Source organism: Chanodichthys erythropterus, chromosome 7 (genome assembly GCF_024489055.1).
Source record: "Chanodichthys erythropterus isolate Z2021 chromosome 7, ASM2448905v1, whole genome shotgun sequence".
NCBI classification, from domain to species: Eukaryota; Metazoa; Chordata; class Actinopteri; order Cypriniformes; family Xenocyprididae; genus Chanodichthys; species Chanodichthys erythropterus.
In genome coordinates, this window is record NC_090227.1 from 41,410,595 (window position 1) to 41,430,629 (window position 20,035).

At 36.5% G+C, this 20,035-nt stretch overlaps 1 protein-coding gene across 14 annotated transcripts in view; it reads right to left on the reverse strand.

Annotated features, from left to right (window-relative positions):
- The window catches only part of lekr1 (Leucine-, glutamate- and lysine-rich protein 1), a 228,019-nt gene that overhangs the window by 115,543 nt on the left and 92,441 nt on the right, over window positions 1–20,035 (reverse strand). For all 14 annotated transcript variants that reach the window (XR_010895534.1, XR_010895536.1, XR_010895538.1 and 11 more), the window contains one exon: window positions 10,188–10,370. Coding sequence is in view for 6 of the 14 variants with exons in the window: in XM_067390612.1 (XP_067246713.1) it covers window positions 10,188–10,370 (183 nt within the window). In the remaining 8 variants the exon portion in view is untranslated. The remainder of the gene's footprint in view (window positions 1–10,187; window positions 10,371–20,035) is intronic.

The following is a 20,035-nucleotide window of genomic DNA, read 5'->3' on the forward strand; positions in this document are numbered from 1 at the left end:
CCAGCGGCGGAGTGTGCATGATCCGGAAGTGCTGAAGACGTTCTGTGCTTGACGCTTTGGCCGCTCTGTATATTGAGTGCGCGCGCGCGGCCGGGGCTCTCCCTGCGTTCCAATGTCCATACTATCCACCCTAAATAGTATGTGAGATTAAAATAAGTGTGTCCCAAAGCATAGTATGTTGAAAAGAGTATGGCAAAAGTCCCCGGATGGTCTACTATTTCCGGTAGATTTTCGAAGTGTGGATCCGTGCACACTATAGAGGCTAATATTGCCCACAACCCATTGCGCATTGGACGAGGTTTCAGTTCAGAACTACAAACACGAGTAAAAAGTGTTAAAAAACTACAAAACATGGCGGATATATGCAATCGACGCTGAGAGATTTGAGTGACTAATAATCAGTTTAACCTGATAGAAAATATATATGTAATGTTACCCGTGTTATTTTTCATCTGCAAATACCAATGTGGACTTTTATGAAGATCCGATAATGGCCATTAACTTTTAAATGCATCATTATGCATTAATATGAGGAGAGTTCTCCACATGAAAGACCCGCGACTGCAGATCAACGTGCTGCATTTCTCTCCGATACGGTAGGAAATGAGCTGAATGAAATGTGGAGGAAGTAAGGTGATTGACAGGCCAGTTTACGGTGACAGGATGCGACAGAGAGAAAAGACGCGATTGTATGACGTGTTAGTATGTCCCAAAGCTTGTCTACTCTTTTACTACACACTCAAAAGTAATTACTTTTTGTTCACAGAAAGAGTACATACTTTTAGGGCGTAGTATAAGTAGGTGAATTGGAACGCAGCATCTCTCTCACTTCTCACACGCAACTGACGTATCAGGTGCAAGGTTTTCAGCCAATCAACGATCAGAGAATACTGCAGTGAGAACGTTGTAGCGAGATGTAACAGGTGTGGGTCTTAAACTCCTCTCCTGTCATTAATACGCTGTGGTCTAGTCATCAACAGAAAATTAACGGATTGAGAGGGGAGAAAAATGGAGGTATTTTACCGTGACATTTCTTGCGTGTGCGTGAGAGCGTGAGATTGATGCTGAAAGCGTGAGTGTCACGCCAGATGCGTGAGAGTTGGCAACCCTGTCATATATATATATATAAATTATTTATTCACCCTCATGTTGTTCCAAACCTTTATGAATTTCTTTCTTTCGTTGAAGACAAAATAAGAAGAAGAATTTCAAATATTGAAATTGGCCATTTCTAATTATTGGAGGGGACTTGTCCCCCTCAATGTCTATGGTGGTTATATATAGAGAGTATATCAAGACAGATCAAAAATCATTATGTTTAATGTTTTAAAAAATGTATTGCATAAACACTATAGTGGACGCAATCTGTACGGAGCCACTAAAGGGACATTGGGAAAGAAAAAATTATGAGATGGAAGGAAAAAATATGTCAATGCTTTTGCATTCTCTAGCAAAATTTTTACGTTCTCCCCAGAAATGTCACATTCGCTTGCAAAAAACACAAAGGTTTTGCAAGCGAACGCAAAAGTTTTACAAGGGAATAAAGTTTCCTGGGGAAATATGCATATCTCTCATACTGTATGTCCAGGTATATGATATATCTCACTGTCTCTGACAACACATGTAAACACTCACATTCACAAAAAAAGAAAGAACTAGACATGATAGTCAGCAGTGTTGGAGAAAGTTACTTTTAAAAGTAATGTGTTACAATTTTGCGTTACTCCCTAAAAAGAAACTTAGTTTACATGACTTTTGTGTTACCTTTTCTGTAACCTGAGCTGGGCTTGCTTGCTTGTTTAAAAAAACAAAAAAACAAAAGTCCTCTATTTTTGGCAATTGTCCCTTCTCACCAAAAGTGAAATGAATAAGCCTCAGGCTGAAGGAAATGCAAATTCATGTCTGTACAGTAGAGGGAGCAGCTCAAACAAACCTTTCAGCCATTCTGGATTGAAGAAGAACAGGATGCAGGAGAAGTTTAAGACTCTTCAGGAATAAAAATGAAACACAAATGTGATTAACTAAAGCCATTTTTGATTATTAGGGCAGCAGGAAAGATATTGTTTAATGAAGTGAGAATAAATAAAGTAGGCTATATTTGTATTATTTAACATCTTTAATTGCAAGTTTGTGTAATATTCTGAGTTTGCATTTCACTGTTTTTAATCATTTTGGGGAATGCTGAGTCTGTTTTTGTGCAAGCGAGATGAGTGAACACATGCTCACATTTAGTGTAGAACTACAATAACCATCTCGCTTTTGATTATCTTAATGCATCCTTGCTCAATAAAACTATAATTACTTTAAAAAAAAATAAATAAATAAATCTTACCGACCCCAAACATTTGAATGATAGAGCAAAACTTTGTCTCTAAAATGGCCTTAAAGCGATGCCGCCGTCTTCCTGCCTCTCTCACTCTTTGAAGTGTTTTTGCTGTGTTCAGGGGTTTGGTGATTGTGGTTGTACGACCCTGGGCTGTGCGTGTGGGAGACCAGAAGTGAAGTGTTACTCTCTCTCACTCTCTCTGTCTATAAAACACATCAACAGTGTTATTGTGATCCATGCGGATGCATGAAAGAGGGGTTTGTTCTTATGATTCAGTGCTTATAAAAAGGCTGAAGCAGTAGTTGTTTGGTGGGCGGGAATACTGGAGTAGAGGGACAAAATGTCCTCTATAGAGCAGAACAGGGGTCAGAATCTGTTCTGCTTTAGCTGACTGAAACGCACGAGTGGGGACTGTGATAATTGGCAAAGCGTGGTTACTGCAGAGCCCTGTTATTGTATGACTGTGAATATGTGTGAGAATACAGCGCTCTTGCCTTTTATTGTGCTTCCTCGGCGTTTGTCCCTCTGAACTAAAACAGCATGTTCAGTTCAAGCACACGGTCAGGACATTCTGTTAACTTCTTTGCACTTTAACAAAGTGTTTATTCTTCTTTCCCACAGTGCCTCAGAAACAGTGGTGTGTGGTGGACGTCTGAAGGCACAGTTCCCTCTTCTGGGTTTTTCTTACCCCACTTTCATTTGATGCTTATGGTATTTGGGTTAAAGGGTTAGTTCACCCAAAAATTAATATTCTGTCATTAATTACTCACCCTCATGTCGTTCCACACCCGTAAGAACACAAATTAAGATAATTTTGATGAATCTGAGAGCTTTCTGATCCCCCATAGACTGCAATGTAATCACCACTTTCAATGCCCAGAAAGGTTGTAAAGACATTGTTAAAATAGTCCATTTGACTACAGTGGTTTAACCTTAATGATATGAAGCGACAAGAATCATTTTTGTGCATAAAAACAACTTTATTCCACAATTTATTCTCTTCCGTGTTTGTCTCTGATGCTGTTCACGTTGTAAACATAGTGCAGCGCCAAGACCAAAGTGTGTCGAGACCAAGACAAGACCAGCAATCCTTAAATTCATCTAAAAGATATACATTACCACCTGAAAAATGACTTTTTAATCAATAAATACTATTAGAATACACTATATGGAGCTGTTAACAATCAAATGAAATCATTAACAACAAAATTCATCTTTGCACTGCAGACGTGGCACAGAAGCTGCATCCGACTTAGTAAATTTACAAATGCATAAATAATGCAAAATAAAATTTTGTTTATTGAATGTTTATATAAAAGCAATATCAAGTTTACAATTGTGCTCAAATTTGTGCAAGCTTGTGTGATATTGCTTAATTATATCAAGGTATAATATAAAGATCCAGATCTCATACAAGTACTGTTTTTGCAACAATATCTTGAATTTTGTGGGCATTTGCATTCATTTTGGTTACATTTTTGACACAATCCCTTATCAATTTCTCACCCAGTATAATAAATAAATCAAATTGCAAATTGTATTATTGATTGCATCTGAAGCAGGAAGTTTTACACTCAATCACATTAATGATGACAATGCACCGGCAATTTAGCGTTATCCCCGCAGTTGTGGTCTTGACCAGTCTTGAAACAAAATCTTGAGTCCTCTCAATCTGAGACCAAGACAAGACCAAAACCTTCAAAAAATGGTCTCAGAGGAAGACTTGCATTTTTCTGCTCAGCCATATTTATTTGAACCCGAAAACACGGACGGAGAATTAAGAGCGATGGAAGAAGCTCCTACACAGCAGCAACCGCTGTCACAAGCAGCGTCACTGCGGAGCTATGAACGCGGATTGACAACAGACCCGGAAGAGAATACAATGCTGAATAAAGTCGTAGTTTTTGTTATTTTTGGACCAAAATGTATTTTCGATGCTTCAACAAATTCTAACTAACCCACTGATGTCACATGGACTACTTTGATGATGTTTTTATTACCTTTCTGGACATGGACAGTACACTGTACATACATTTTCATATTTTCATACAGACACTGAAGGAAAGATATTGTTGAATAAAGTTGTTATTTTTGCGCACAAAAAGTATTCTCGTCATTTCATAACATTAAGGTTGAACCACTGTAGTCAAATGGACTATTTTAACAATGTCTTTACTACCTTTCTGGACCTTGAAAATGGTAATTATGTTGCAGACGAAGGTCAGAAAGCTCTCGGATTTCATCAAAAATATCTTAATTTGTGTTCCAAAGATGAACAAAGGTCTTACAGGAGTGGGACAACATGAGGGTGAGTAATTAATGACATAATTTTCATTTTTGGGTGAAATAACCCTTTAAAGGCAAATTAAACAACTGTGTTTTTTGCCATTACCTCCTTCACATTCACACCATGCTTTAGGATTTCTATGAGAAATCAATGAGAGGCTGCACTGCCTCCCTATTCCTCGGACTTAGAATCAATATGAACTGACATAATACAAAAACTGCTCAGTTTATCTACAATAAAAAGAAAAGCTATAATGATTTGTGCATGTCTTTTTACTGCTAGTATTTGTAATTATTACTGCTTCTGAGGGCAGGCTGCCGTTAAACGCCAATTCACACTGCACAGACAGATGCCCACAGACGACACTTCGTCGGGTTTTGTCGGATCAGTATTTTAACCCTGTCGCCATTGGTTTGCTCTCTTTATTTTTTCACCATTTGAACAAGCTGAATCAGCGGTTGTGGAATGTCTGAGAAGTGACATACTGTAATCTGGTGACTGTCAACAACGGTCGTGTCTGTCAGTGCAGTGGGAATTAACAATATAATCAAGCTCTGTTTTTGGGCTGAGTCTGACATTGCTGTTCCTCAGAGGACGACAGCTTAAGCACTCATTTCCATCTCATTACTCAAACACCTGCGACCTCTGACCCCACCTCACCTGCAGCACAAGTATGAGCCTGCCTAACGAAGCCCATGTCTGAAAATCTGCTCAATGACTAGATCAATACATTTTTAGAAAAGCAAGTGTTTGCCTTGGGCTGGAATGAATGGTGTTGAATAGCACTTGACCAGGTGACTCTTGACAAACTGAAGGAACATTTTTGAGAACGAGTCTTTGCTGCAGTATGCAGAACGTCAGGCACGAGTAGATGACTACCAGTAGAAAACACTGCATTCTACAACTGTAACACTAGAAAACATTCATAAAACATTCATACAATATTATACAGTTGGTGTGACAGGATCTAGTTGTTCTGACCAATGAGCTGATCAGTCATTTTCTTGAAAAGATCTGATAACAGATCAAATAATACCCTAGCAACCACACAAAATGCCCTAGCAACCACCTAACAATTCCATAGCAACCAACCAACACCATGATCAGACAAGCCTGGACATCAACATGTGGGAAGTGAGTGGCATGGCAACAAGACCATTAGACGATTCAACAGTTGAGGTGTAAACAGGTGAAGACGAACACAACAAGCGAAAGACAGAGAAGACAAGCCTGTGCTGCGGTTGCTAACAGACAGGTACCTCAGGGACCGAGGAGTGTATACAAACAACATCAGACATCCAAACACATAAACAGCTGGGACGTAACAAAAGCCCACTAACAGAGAGAAAAACAGAAACTCAATACACAGGTGGCCATTGATACAATTATGCCCTAATAAAGGAGAAGACAGATGTGAACTGACTTGATGAACAGGTGAAAAAGAAAAATAGAAGATCTAATAAAAAAGGAGATGAGGGGTGTAGGGGCCATTCACACAGAATGTGTTTTTGAATTTAAAAACACGAGACTGGAATGGGAAAGATGTATTTTTAAAAGTTGAAACACTTTTAACTTGAGTGCCATAGTTTTAGAATAATGTGTCATGAGTGTAGAGCTGCAGATGATGTAAGTACAATGGTCAAACACGTCAGTCTACCGCATGTTAAGAAACATAAGGAAACAATGGAAAAGCAGCACAATGGAATGCAAAAAAATTTTTTTTTTGTTTTAAAAAATGCACAGGGCAGTAGAATGAAAGAATTGCTACCAAAATTTGCTGCAAAATACAATCGCAATGGTAAAACAAGTCTGTCTAGTGAATGCTTACAGAAAAACTATCGAAAAGCAGCATTGTAGCTATGTTTACATGGACCCAAATAATCCATTTGTAACCGGACTAGTAGCACAGTTGGAAAAATGTCAAAAGAAGTGACATGTAGCCACGTCAATCGGAATGAATTCACCAAACTATTTCATTCATATTGTAAGGGTTGGTTTAAACCAGTGGTCACCAACCTTTTAAGCCCAAAATCCCTGACCTCGACATTTTTGAAAGACAAGATCTGCTTGATAGAAAAAGATGTAGATTCTGATTTATTTATTTATTTTTACAAGCAAATTGGCCAATTCTGATACTGGTTGCAGATATTTATTATTAATATTATTATAATAAACAAAAATACATAGCCATTTCAAATTAGAGGGAACCACTGCTTTTTAATCACAATCCAAACAAAGATGCTACGAAAATTGCATGAGCAGTTGTTTTTTATTTGAATTTAAAGCAAAAACAGAACGGTCTGACTTTATCTTTGTGAAATTATAAATGCTACACACACAAAAAAAGCATGAAACAAAAACAGCAGGCTGAATGAGACGCAGATTCACTCTCTGACAGCAGGTGGCGCTTATGGAGCAGCAGTGATACAGCGCTGTAAACAAAGCTGAAATGCGCTAATAATTAACTACTTTATTCGGAGGTAAGAGGAAAATAAAATGCCATTGCCATCGAAATCTTCCTGAAGACTGATCTCATTTTAGAGATGAATTCATAATACCTCAACCCCAATTCAATATTTATATATATATTTTTTTTCTATATTGAGTGAGCTGCTCTGCCTGCTAAGTTCCAGATTTTTCTCCTCTCCTCTTCAGCATCTCTGGCCTCTTGTTAATGGCCATTTACAGACTCACATGATGTGGGCTATTTACCTTTATCTGTCTGTCCCAGTAGCTCCAGAAAATAACATAAAAATAAATACAAAAATACAGTACAAAGACTGCAGAAATGTAATGTATTTTTGTACTCATTTTTCTGTTATTTTCGCGAGCTACTTGAATAGTGATAAAGATCGACCAGTCGATCGCGATCGACGGGTTGGCGACCACTGGTTTAAACCTTTTCTAATCCAATCGAGAGGACATGTAAACACTGGAACCCAAACTGAATCCAATCGAGAGGACATATAAAGATTGTAACTCAAAACTGGAAAGTTCTGAGCATGTGCAATGAACAGAAATGGCGTAATGGCGTATGACGCATGGAACAAGCTGTTGTTGTTGTTGAATATAGTGTCTTAAATGACTGTCGAGTCATTCTAAAATTCTCCTTCCACTCATTGTCTGTGAAGTGGAGCAGAACAACGTCCAATCAGTCCTTGTTTCGGACTCTCATCCAATGGGAAGGGGCATTTTTACTATTTGATATAGATAAATATTAAGATCTTTACAACAAAGAAACAAAGCAATGTAGGAGAATGGTTAGTATGCGCAAACAGCGGGAAACTGTATATTCGTGCAGTGCGCATGTCAAAAAATCACTTCCGATTTGAAGCTTGAAGCATATAAATGCTCACTGCATATCAAGCCAACCACTTTATTTAGCGTTAATGAAAACACTACGTTCAGATTCCTCAATCGGAATGGAAAAGCTGTCCATGTAAACATACCTACTGAAATGCAAAAAAACAGGTTTGGGGTCATCCACACAGAAGGCAGTGGGATGAAAAACAGTGCAAGGCAGGGTTGCCAAGTCCACAGTTTTTGGTTTACTTTTAAATTGTTGCCACAGGTTAATTATTTGACTGAAATGTTTGTATTGGAATTTATTACATTCTACCAATGATAAAACTGTGCTGGATGTTATGTTTTGCAAAGGAGAGCCATTGGTAGAAAGCCTTTGAGCTGTGTTTATGATCACTACGATATAGTGGTTTTCAATTTCCATAATTGTGAATGTAAAATATGTATTTTAGAAATAGGAATGGCATATTTTGAGTTTTGATATTTGGGATATGGTCATTGGGCTAGACCAGGCAACCCTGGTGCAAGGTCTAAAGGCAGGGGTGTCCAAACACAGTCCTGGAGGGCGACTCTCTAGAGTTTAGTTCCAACTTGCCTCAACACACTTGTCTGGAAGTTTCTACTATGCAGAGTAAAGGTGATGATACACGAGGCAACTTTTTGAGCAATGTTGCCGGGCAACGTTGCTTGGGCACTTTCCCATTGAGAATGAGCAACAAATTTATATCTGGATACGTTAGGGTTGTGAGTAATTTTTTGAGATCCTCCAATCAGAATGTTAGCAGCCGATCACGTGACCGGTTCGGAGATTTCAGAAAAAATTCAAACAAGATGGCGGCCTCTCAGCGGCAGTGGAGCGGAGAAAAGGAATGTGAACTTTTATCTTTTTATGCTAGTAAGTTGTCATGCGTCAACCCAAAACAGGGAATTTACCTCATATATTGCTTAAAATACCAACAACTGTCCGAAAGTAATGTGTGTATGCTGTAATGAAGCTATTGAATGATTTCAGTTAAATACTAAAAAGACAGGATTTTTGGGCTGTAGGGCGTTTGACATTTGAATAGCTTTTGATGCGATCGATGCGGGTTCGAATCCGCCTTTTGCCAAACTCGCTCTTCTCCCTTTCCTGTCACAAATCAGATCGGAAAGGCATTTATTTTTAATAAAAATGAAGAAAATATTTGAAAGGTTGAAATAAAGTGCCTAACAAGTGTTTATAATAAAGTATTTTTTGAGTTGGCAATAGATTTGCTCCTCTCTGATTAGTTTCTGCCAACTGTCTGTTGCCCTAATTAGTTGCCGTGTGTCTCATCAGGTTGCCCGTTGACAGCAACATTGCTCAAAAAGTTGCCCCGTGTATCATCACCTTAAGAGCTTGATTAGCTGATTCATATGTGTTTAATTGGGGTTGGAGGATTGGGGCCCTCCAGGAGCAGGATTGGAAACCCCTGGTCTAAAGATATGTTTTTTTTTATTTTTTAGAACAATGCTTCATGCGCGAAGATGTGAAATGGTCAACCATATGAGTCAAATGCATATTGAAACAGCAGTGGAAACAATGAAAAATCAGTGCAGTGGAATGGAAGTTTTTTTGTGCGCTTCAAAATGCGAGACGCCGTTTCAGAATTGATTGCGTTTCAGAATGAAGTGTCAATGGTCAAACACATCTGTCTATGGCAAGCTTACATAGAAAAACAATGGAAAAGCAGCACAGTGGAATGCATAAACATTCTGAATCAATCACACAGACTAGATAGACGGCTGCACTCACTTCTTGCACATGACACAGTTTTCTAAAAATACGACGGTCAAGTTTAAATAAATTCAACTTTTTTTTTTCCCCCATTCAATTGCCATGCGTCTCACGTTTTTAAACGAAAAACGCGTTCTGTGTGAACCAGCCCTAATTCTGCTTCACATCATGCCTAATAACACCCCTTAATCCTGGATATATTCCAGTAACGCACAGCTTTAGTTGGAACACAGCTTCTGCATAACAGCTTTCATTTTGTTTTACCATAGTAAATGAAGACAGATAGAGAGGAAACAGGTTCGCAAACAGTGAGTCATATCCTACAGGTCCCGACATGTCGACAGACTATTGAGAGGAACAGGTGGGTTGGAGGGATGCAACAGAGAAAGAGAAAAAAAGCTGTACAGCTGTAGTGTGGCTGAATACAAATGTATTTATGTGTAGCAAGCAACACTTTATTTATTCTCTCCTGCTGTGGAGTGTGACTGACTAGCGAGTGTGTTTGTCTAACAGACCTCTCCTGCTGTAAAGTGGACCGGGCTACTCTCAGGTCCTTCATCTCGCCCTCCGCCCGCTCCAGTCTCTGGGTTACCTCCTCCTCCTTCTGTTGCCACGCCAACAGCTGCTCCTGCATGGACTCGCATCTTTGTTGACATGACAACCGGCTCTCCTCCTTCTCCCTCAGGTCTTGGGACAGCCTTCAGGGGAAAGCGTGAACACATTGACTCACGACACATCCACATAAAAGCTAGATATCTGCACACACACAAATTAAAGAGCTTTCTTCTGAAACTAAGAGTTCTGCTTCACTGCATGGTCAAGTCAAGTCACCTTTATTTATATAGCGCTTTTTACAATGCAGATTGTGTCAAAGCAGCTTTACAGTGATAACTGGTACATAATTTAAAGAATAGTGTCAATGCAGGCAGATCAAAACACTGTTGAATAAATGTCAAGAATACTGTTGAATATCAAATGTCAAGTCGATTGTCAAGTGTCCCCAACTAAGCAAGACAAAGGCGACAGCGGCAAGGAACCCAAACTCCAACAGGTGACATCAGGTGGCAAACAAGTGGCAAATAGGTGTTAAAATGGAGAAAAAAACCTTGGGAGAAACCAGGCTTAGTCGGGGGGCCAGTTCTCCTCTGGCAAACAGTGCTTTGTTGCGATTCAGGTTGCTATCATAAGTCCGATAGGATCGCAACATTCAAAGTATTTATTCCAGTTCAATCCAGTTGAGGATCGTATTCATCACGCCGGTATGGACATACTGCCTAGATACATCCTACCATGCTGAAATGACCAGTATATGTTGTGGTTTGGATGTTGGAAAGCTGGGTATCCATGTGCTAATATCCACAGTACATTCCAATAGAGTTGGCAATGGCACATGTTGCTATGCAAACACAATAACTGAGCACAAACAATACTTAGCACACACAAATAATAGTTTAAATAATTAGTAGATGGAATTATTTTTATCTGTATGTTTTAGTACTGAATTAAATAAACTACTAAGTCTCTTCTGCTCCCCAAGGCTGCATTTATTTGATCAAAAATACAGTAAAAACAGTAATATTGTGAATTATTTTTACAATTTTCAAAATAACTGTTTTCTATTTGAATATATTATAAAATGTAATTTATTCCTGTGATCCAAGCTGAATTTTCAGCATCATTGCTCCAGTCTTCAGTGTCACATGATCCTTAAGAAATCATTCTAATATGCTGATTTGTTGCTCAAGAAACGTTTCTCATTAGATCAATGTTGAAAACAGTTGTGCTGCTTCATATTTTTGTGGAAACCAATTTTATTTATTTCTGTGTTCTCTGATGAATATAAAGTAAAAAAAAAAAAAAAAAAAACGCATTTATGTGAAATCTTTTGTAACATAATAAATGTTTTACTGACACTTTTGATCAATTTAATGAGTCTTTGCTGAATAAAAGTATTAATTTCTTTAAAAAAAGTTTTGAATGCTAATGTGAACTTATATTTACACAATGCCATACAAGTGATTTTATTTTATGCAACAGTTCAATAAACAAGAGCTTAATATTAGGCAACTTACATTTAATACACAATATCACCAGTTTCTTTGTCCACCAAATGTAAATAGCTCCAAAGTAAGTAAAAGCAGAATCAACTGAAGCGTCTCAGAGCTTGGAGTTTCATTGCGGAATGAATCAAATTGTTTGAATCGATCGATTAAATTAATGATTTAATGACTGATTCATTACAACATTTTGCTCGTGAATGAATTGGTTGAAAAAATGATTCAACGACTAACTCAAAAAGACAGTCACCTGTTGCCACCTACTGGTGAAACCATGTAACCATGAAAAAGTCACTTGCTTGATACCTACAGTATCTCCGCCTAGTGAGCACACCTATGATGTTTATAAATGTTATCAGGTAGACACCTAACTGTACGTTTTGGAAACTACAAACAGACTCTTAAAGAGATCTTATACAAAATCATTAGGGTCTGTCTGCAGTACCAGAGGCTACAGTTTCAGGACACTAATATAAGATGGATAACATTCACAGAATATTACTGTGGTTATTAGCAAAATTTTGTGGGCAAAAAAAAGTTGTTGTCTATTGTCAATTCTTTAGTGATGTAAGCACAGTTCACACATAAATCACTTTCAAACCAAGCAGGTTTCTGTTGGGGAATCTGTGTGGGGAAACTTTATGCATTCCAGATTGTGTGGATTCCTATTAAAATGACTGGATTTTGCAGACAAAAATCAGAGTTTCAAAGTCATCATCTGATTGTGTGAATTCTACAGGATAGGAAACATGTATGTCGCCGCCTTTAAACAAAAGGTCTGCCTGGAAACAAATCAGCCATGATGCCACAATCCCTCATGGAAGAAGAAAGCTGTTGTGTTTACAACTGACAATGAGCGCTTGTCGGGATCAACTAAAATCTGGACTTTGAAAAGTATGTGAAAATCGCAGCATAGACTCTTTAAAATACATCCAAGATGTATTTTATTGTAGGGTCTGTTATTGTAGGGTATTAGCCTTTTAGCAATCAAGATGAATTTCAAGACAAACTGTAGGTTTGCAACACTGTAAGTTGTTAGTATTTGGTAGATATACTGCTTTGGTTGCACTTTTTTTCAGACATCCAATTTGGTAGGTGGCGCTCTCACAAAACAACTAGTGTCCTAGAATTATGGTGCCCCTGAAACTGCAGCCTTCGGTACTGCAGGATTGTACCGTTTTAAATAGGATTATGTCTGATGACATGAAGTTGACATGAAGCTAACTTATCTGGAAAAAAAAAAAATTCTATACCTGTCTGAAGGAGGACTTCCTGGAGAAACGGTCACATTTCTATTTCTCTCCCTTTCCTATCTCTCCTTGTCTATCTTTTTCCTGCAGGACAAAACTAGGAAATTCCCAAACACAGCTGATCTTATCTGTTGGCCTCCAGCCTCCTCTCTCCCTGGTTGAGGAAGACATTTTGGGAAAAGGTGTGATAATGACACACTTCCCATGAGCAACAGTTATCATTTTAAGATCAGACAGTTTCCTCCATAAGACAGTGTGGCAGCAGATCTCGTCTGGCCCTTCTAAGAGGCACCAGGCAGCCAAAAAAATGGGCTGGTATGGCCTTAGATCTGAGCTGGTGTCCTTAAGTCAGACAAAGATAAGCGCCATCCCACAGGCACGCTCACATCTGTGGATTTTTTTGTATGCCTGAATCCCGTGGATAAAACATTTTCCCAAAGTACACACTGGCTTCTTTGGAATGCCTAAACAATTAAGGAAATACTGAAGCTTAACATATGTTCACTATAAAGTTGAATACGGAATGAAAGCAATGTGGGGAGCACATGGGCTTTTCTGTGGGCGTTACGGAGCCAAGGAGTCACTCTTCCATACTTTTTGGGTATAGAAGAGTGAGAACCATGGTTAAAGATGACAGGGGTCGGATTTAAAATAGATTCAGTCTGATATCTGTCATCAGAATAAATCATTAGCGCCTGTGACATATGAGTCCACTTTGCAGATATCGTGGCTCCATTGAGATGGTGAAAATTAAAGGAGCTTTGAAAAATGAGATGTGAAGTGTGTGTATGTGTGTGAGGTGCGGGAAACTCTGAAACCCGAAGCCCTGTGAGTGGGAAGTGCTTCTATCTTCCATCACAGAGCTTCACACGCAGCTTAATCCTGCTGACACATTACAGAATTTAATATCTATATAATATCACTCTGTTTGAAACAGAGCTGTGATATATGGAGAGGAGGGGGAGGGTGTAAGACCTCGAAACACAGAACATCACGCACATATGTGCCGCTTTCTAAGCTCAAAGGCATCAGGTCCTCTTTCATCAGGTCCTCTTTCTCTCATCTTCTGTCCTTTATCCTCCTTTTGCAGTACTAGGTATGGAAGCTTATTTCCACCACTAAATAAAAAAATAAAAAAGGTAATTGCGATTTTTTATTTCACAATTCTGACTTTTTTCTCAGGATTGTGACTTTCTATCTCGCAATTCTGACTTTATTTCACACAATTCTGACTTTATATTTCACAATTCTGACTTTATTTCACACAATTCTGACTTTATATCACGCAATTCTGACTTTATATTACAATTCTGACTTTATATTACAATTCTGACTTTATATCTCGCAATTCTGACTTTATATCACAATTCTGACTTTATATTACAATTCTGACTTTATAACTCCCAATTCTGACTTTATAACTCCCAATTCTGACTTTATATCACAATTCTGACTTTATAACTCCCAATTCTGACTTTATATCACAATTCTGACTTTATATCACAATTCTGACTTTATATCTCGCAATTGTGACTTTATATCTCGCAATTGTGACTTTATATCACGCAATTCTGACTTTATATCACGCAATTCTGACTTTATATCACGCAATTCTGACTTTATATTGCGCAATTCTGACTTTATATTACTATTCTGACTTTATATCTCCCAATTCTGACTTTATATCGTGCAATTCTGACTTTATATCACACAATTCTGACTTTATATCACTCAATTCTGACTTTATATCACGCAATTCTGACTTTATATCACGCAATTCTGACTTTATAACTCACAATTCTTACTTTATATCACACAGTTCTGACTTTATAACTCACAATTCTGACTTTATATCACACAGTTCTGACTTTATAACTCACAATTCTGACTTTATATCACGCAATTCTGACTTTATATCACGCAATTCTGACTTTATATCACGCAATTCTGACTTTATATCACGCAATTCTGACTTTAAATTTCGCAGTTCTGACTTTATATCACAATTCTGACTTTATATCTTTCAATTCTGACTTTATTTCACATAAATCTGACTTTATATCACGCAATTCTGACTTTATATCACAATTCTGACTTTATATCACAATTCTGACTTTATAACACACAATTCTGACTTTATATCTTTCAATTCTGACTTTATTTCACATAAATCTGACTTTATATCACGCAATTCTGACTTTATATCACAATTCTGACTTTATATCACACAATTCTGACTTTATATTTTGCAATTGTGACTTTATAACTCCCAATTCTGACTTTATATCACGCAATTCTGACTTTATATCTCGCAATTCTGACTTTATATCTCGCAATTCTGACTTTATATTTTGCAATTGTGACTTTATAACTCCCAATTCTGACTTTAAATTCTGCAATTTTGACTTTATATCACGCAATTCTGACTTTATATCACACAATTCTGACTTTAAATCACGCAATTCTGACTTTATATCACGCAATTCTGACTTTATATCACTCAATTCTGACTTTATATCACACAATTCTGACTTTATAACTCCCAATTCTGACTTTATATCTCGCAATTCTGACTTTATATCACGCAATTCTGACTTTATATCACGCAATTCTGACTTTATATCACACAATTCTGACTTTATAACTCCCAATTCTGACTTTAAAACTCCCAATTCTGACTTTATATCACACAATTCTGACTTTAAATTCCGCAATTTTGACTTCATATTTCGCAATTCTGACTTTATATCACACAATTCTGACTTTATAACTCCCAATTCTGACTTTATATCACGCAATTCTGACTTTATATCTCGCAATTCTGACTTTATATCTCGCAATTCTGACTTTATATTTTGCAATTGTGACTTTATATCACACAATTCTGACTTTAAATCACGCAATTCTGACTTTATATCACGCAATTCTGACTTTATATCACTCAATTCTGACTTTATATCACACAATTCTGACTTTATAACTCCCAATTCTGACTTTATATCTCGCAATTCTGACTTTATATCACACAATTCTGACTTTATATCACACAATTCTGACTTTATAACTCCCAATTCTGACTTTATAACTCCCAATTCTGACTTTAAATTCTGCAATTCTGACTTTATATCACACAATTCTGACTTTAAATCACGCAATTCTGACTTTATATCACGCAATTCTGACTTTATATCACTCAATTCTGACTTTATATCACACAATTCTGACTTTATAACTCCCAATTCTGACTTTATATCTCGCAATTCTGACTTTATATCACGCAATTCTGACTTTATATCACGCAATTCTGACTTTATATCACACAATTCTGACTTTATAACTCCCAATTCTGACTTTAAAACTCCCAATTCTGACTTTAAAACTCCCAATTCTGACTTTAAAACTCCCAATTCTGACTTTATATCACAATTCTGACTTTATTTCACATAAATCTGACTTTATATCACACAATTCTGACTTTATAACTCCCAATTCTGACTTTATATCACACAATTCTGACTTTAAAACTCCCAATTCTGACTTTATATCTCGCAATTCTGACTTTAAATTTCGCAATTTTGACTTTATATTTCGCAATTCTGACTTTATATCACACAATTCTGACTTTATATTTTGCAATTCTGACTTTATATCACACAATTCTGACTATGAAAAAATTTCGCAATTTTGACTTCATATTTCGCAATTCTGACTGTATATCACACAATTCTGACTATATATTTTGCAATTCTGACTTTATATCACGCAATTCTGACTTTATATCACGCAATTCTGACTTTATATCACGCAATTCTGACTTTAAATTTCGCAGTTCTGACTTTATATCACAATTCTGACTTTATATCTTTCAATTCTGACTTTATTTCACATAAATCTGACTTTATATCACGCAATTCTGACTTTATATCACAATTCTGACTTTATATCACAATTCTGACTTTATAACACACAATTCTGACTTTATATCTTTCAATTCTGACTTTATTTCACATAAATCTGACTTTATATCACGCAATTCTGACTTTATATCACAATTCTGACTTTATATCACAATTCTGACTTTATTTCACATAAATCTGACTTTATATCACGCAATTCTGACTTTATAACTCACAATTCTGACTTTATATCTCACAATTCTGACTTTATAACTCCCAATTCTGACTTTATATCACGCAATTCTGACTTTATATCTCGCAAATCTGACTTTATATCTCGCAATTCTGACTTTATATCTCACAATTCTGACTTTATATCACAATTCTGACTTTATTTCACATAAATCTGACTTTATATCACGCAATTCTGACTTTATAACTCACAATTCTGACTTTATATCTCACAATTCTGACTTTATAACTCCCAATTCTGACTTTATATCACGCAATTCTGACTTTATATCTCGCAAATCTGACTTTATATCTCGCAATTCTGACTTTATATCACACAATTCTGACTTTATATTTTGCAATTGTGACTTTATAACTCCCAATTCTGACTTTATATCACGCAATTCTGACTTTATATCTCGCAATTCTGACTTTATATCTCGCAATTCTGACTTTATATTTTGCAATTGTGACTTTATAACTCCCAATTCTGACTTTAAATTCTGCAATTTTGACTTTATATCACGCAATTCTGACTTTATATCACACAATTCTGACTTTAAATCACGCAATTCTGACTTTATATCACGCAATTCTGACTTTATATCACTCAATTCTGACTTTATATCACACAATTCTGACTTTATAACTCCCAATTCTGACTTTATATCTCGCAATTCTGACTTTATATCACGCAATTCTGACTTTATATCACGCAATTCTGACTTTATATCACACAATTCTGACTTTATAACTCCCAATTCTGACTTTAAAACTCCCAATTCTGACTTTATATCACACAATTCTGACTTTAAATTCCGCAATTTTGACTTCATATTTCGCAATTCTGACTTTATATCACACAATTCTGACTTTATAACTCCCAATTCTGACTTTATATCACGCAATTCTGACTTTATATCTCGCAATTCTGACTTTATATCTCGCAATTCTGACTTTATATTTTGCAATTGTGACTTTATAACTCCCAATTCTGACTTTAAATTCTGCAATTTTGACTTTATATCACGCAATTCTGACTTTATATCACACAATTCTGACTTTAAATCACGCAATTCTGACTTTATATCACGCAATTCTGACTTTATATCACTCAATTCTGACTTTATATCACACAATTCTGACTTTATAACTCCCAATTCTGACTTTATATCTCGCAATTCTGACTTTATATCACGCAATTCTGACTTTATATCACGCAATTCTGACTTTATATCACACAATTCTGACTTTATAACTCCCAATTCTGACTTTAAAACTCCCAATTCTGACTTTAAAACTCCCAATTCTGACTTTATATCACACAATTCTGACTTTAAATTCCGCAATTTTGACTTCATATTTCGCAATTCTGACTTTATATCACACAATTCTGACTTTATAACTCCCAATTCTGACTTTATATCACACAATTCTGACTTTAAAACTCCCAATTCTGACTTTATATCTCGCAATTCTGACTTTAAATTTCGCAATTTTGACTTTATATTTCGCAATTCTGACTTTATATCACACAATTCTGACTTTATATTTTGCAATTCTGACTTTATATCACACAATTCTGACTATGAAAAAATTTCGCAATTTTGACTTCATATTTCGCAATTCTGACTGTATATCACACAATTCTGACTATATATTTTGCAATTCTGACTTTACATCACACAATTCTGACTTTATAACTCCCAATTCTGACTTTATATCTCGCAGTTCTGACTATATAACTTGCAGTTTTGACTTTATATCTCACAATTCTGAGAAAAAATTTAGAATTGTGAGATATAAACTTGCAATTGCAAGAAAAAAAGAGAACTGTGAGATAAAAAATAAAAACATAATTGCAACTTTGTTTATTTCATGGCAGAAACAAGCTTTTATAACCAGGCACTGCAAAAATGTTTAAAAGAAAAAAAATGATGTGTATCAAATGAGATTTAACTTGTCTTCTATCCATGCTGTAGAAACAGTCCAACTGATGACGTGTCTAAATACATGATTAATGCCTGTAATGGGTTTTGTAATGCCAGTGTGTTTTTATGTCTGAGGTCGCTTTGCCCTCAGTGAAAAGCTTTCAGGTCTTTTTAGCCTTTCTTTATCTCTGTGTTGTCCTCTCTCCATTTCAGACTGGTGAGCAATCATGACAAACAGCACACAGCACTCCAAACCACAGCCTGGAATGTGCATCAATCCACGGAGACACTTGCAGATGACTGACAGACGCTAACAAACTCTGTCTCTACCACACATAAACACACAGACACACACACTCACCACACTTTTACATAGACAAACACATGATCACACCCTAGTCAAACAAATACACAATAGTTCATGGTTGTGCACAGTTTAGTGGACCATGACATCAATCAAAACAGACAAAATGTGACCAAAGATGCCTGACATGCTTCTATTTATAACCTGGTGAGTGAGTTCAGTATTTGTGTGTATATGAGAAACTACTGCTTTTCTCTTCTCAGAGATATAAGTTGAATTAGTTAGCAAAATATAAAGTGTGGACAACAATTATCATATTTAAAAACCAAACTCTGTCATGAAACTCTAGATGGCACTGGGCTGATGGGTCTTTAAAGGATTAGTTCACTTCAGAATTCATATTTTCTGATAATATACTCACCCTCGTGTTATCCAAGATGTTTATGTCATTCTTTATTCAGTCAAAAGAAATTAAGGTTTTTGAGGAAAACATTCCAGGATTTTTCTCCATATAGTGGACTTCACTGGGGTTCAACAGGTTGAAGGTCCAAATGTCAGTTTCAGTGCCGCTTCAAAGAGCTCTACATGATCCCAGACGAGGAATAAGAGTCTTATCTAGAGAAACCATCTGTCATTTTCTAAAATATGTATGTATACATATATAAATATATATATAATCACATACACTTTTTAA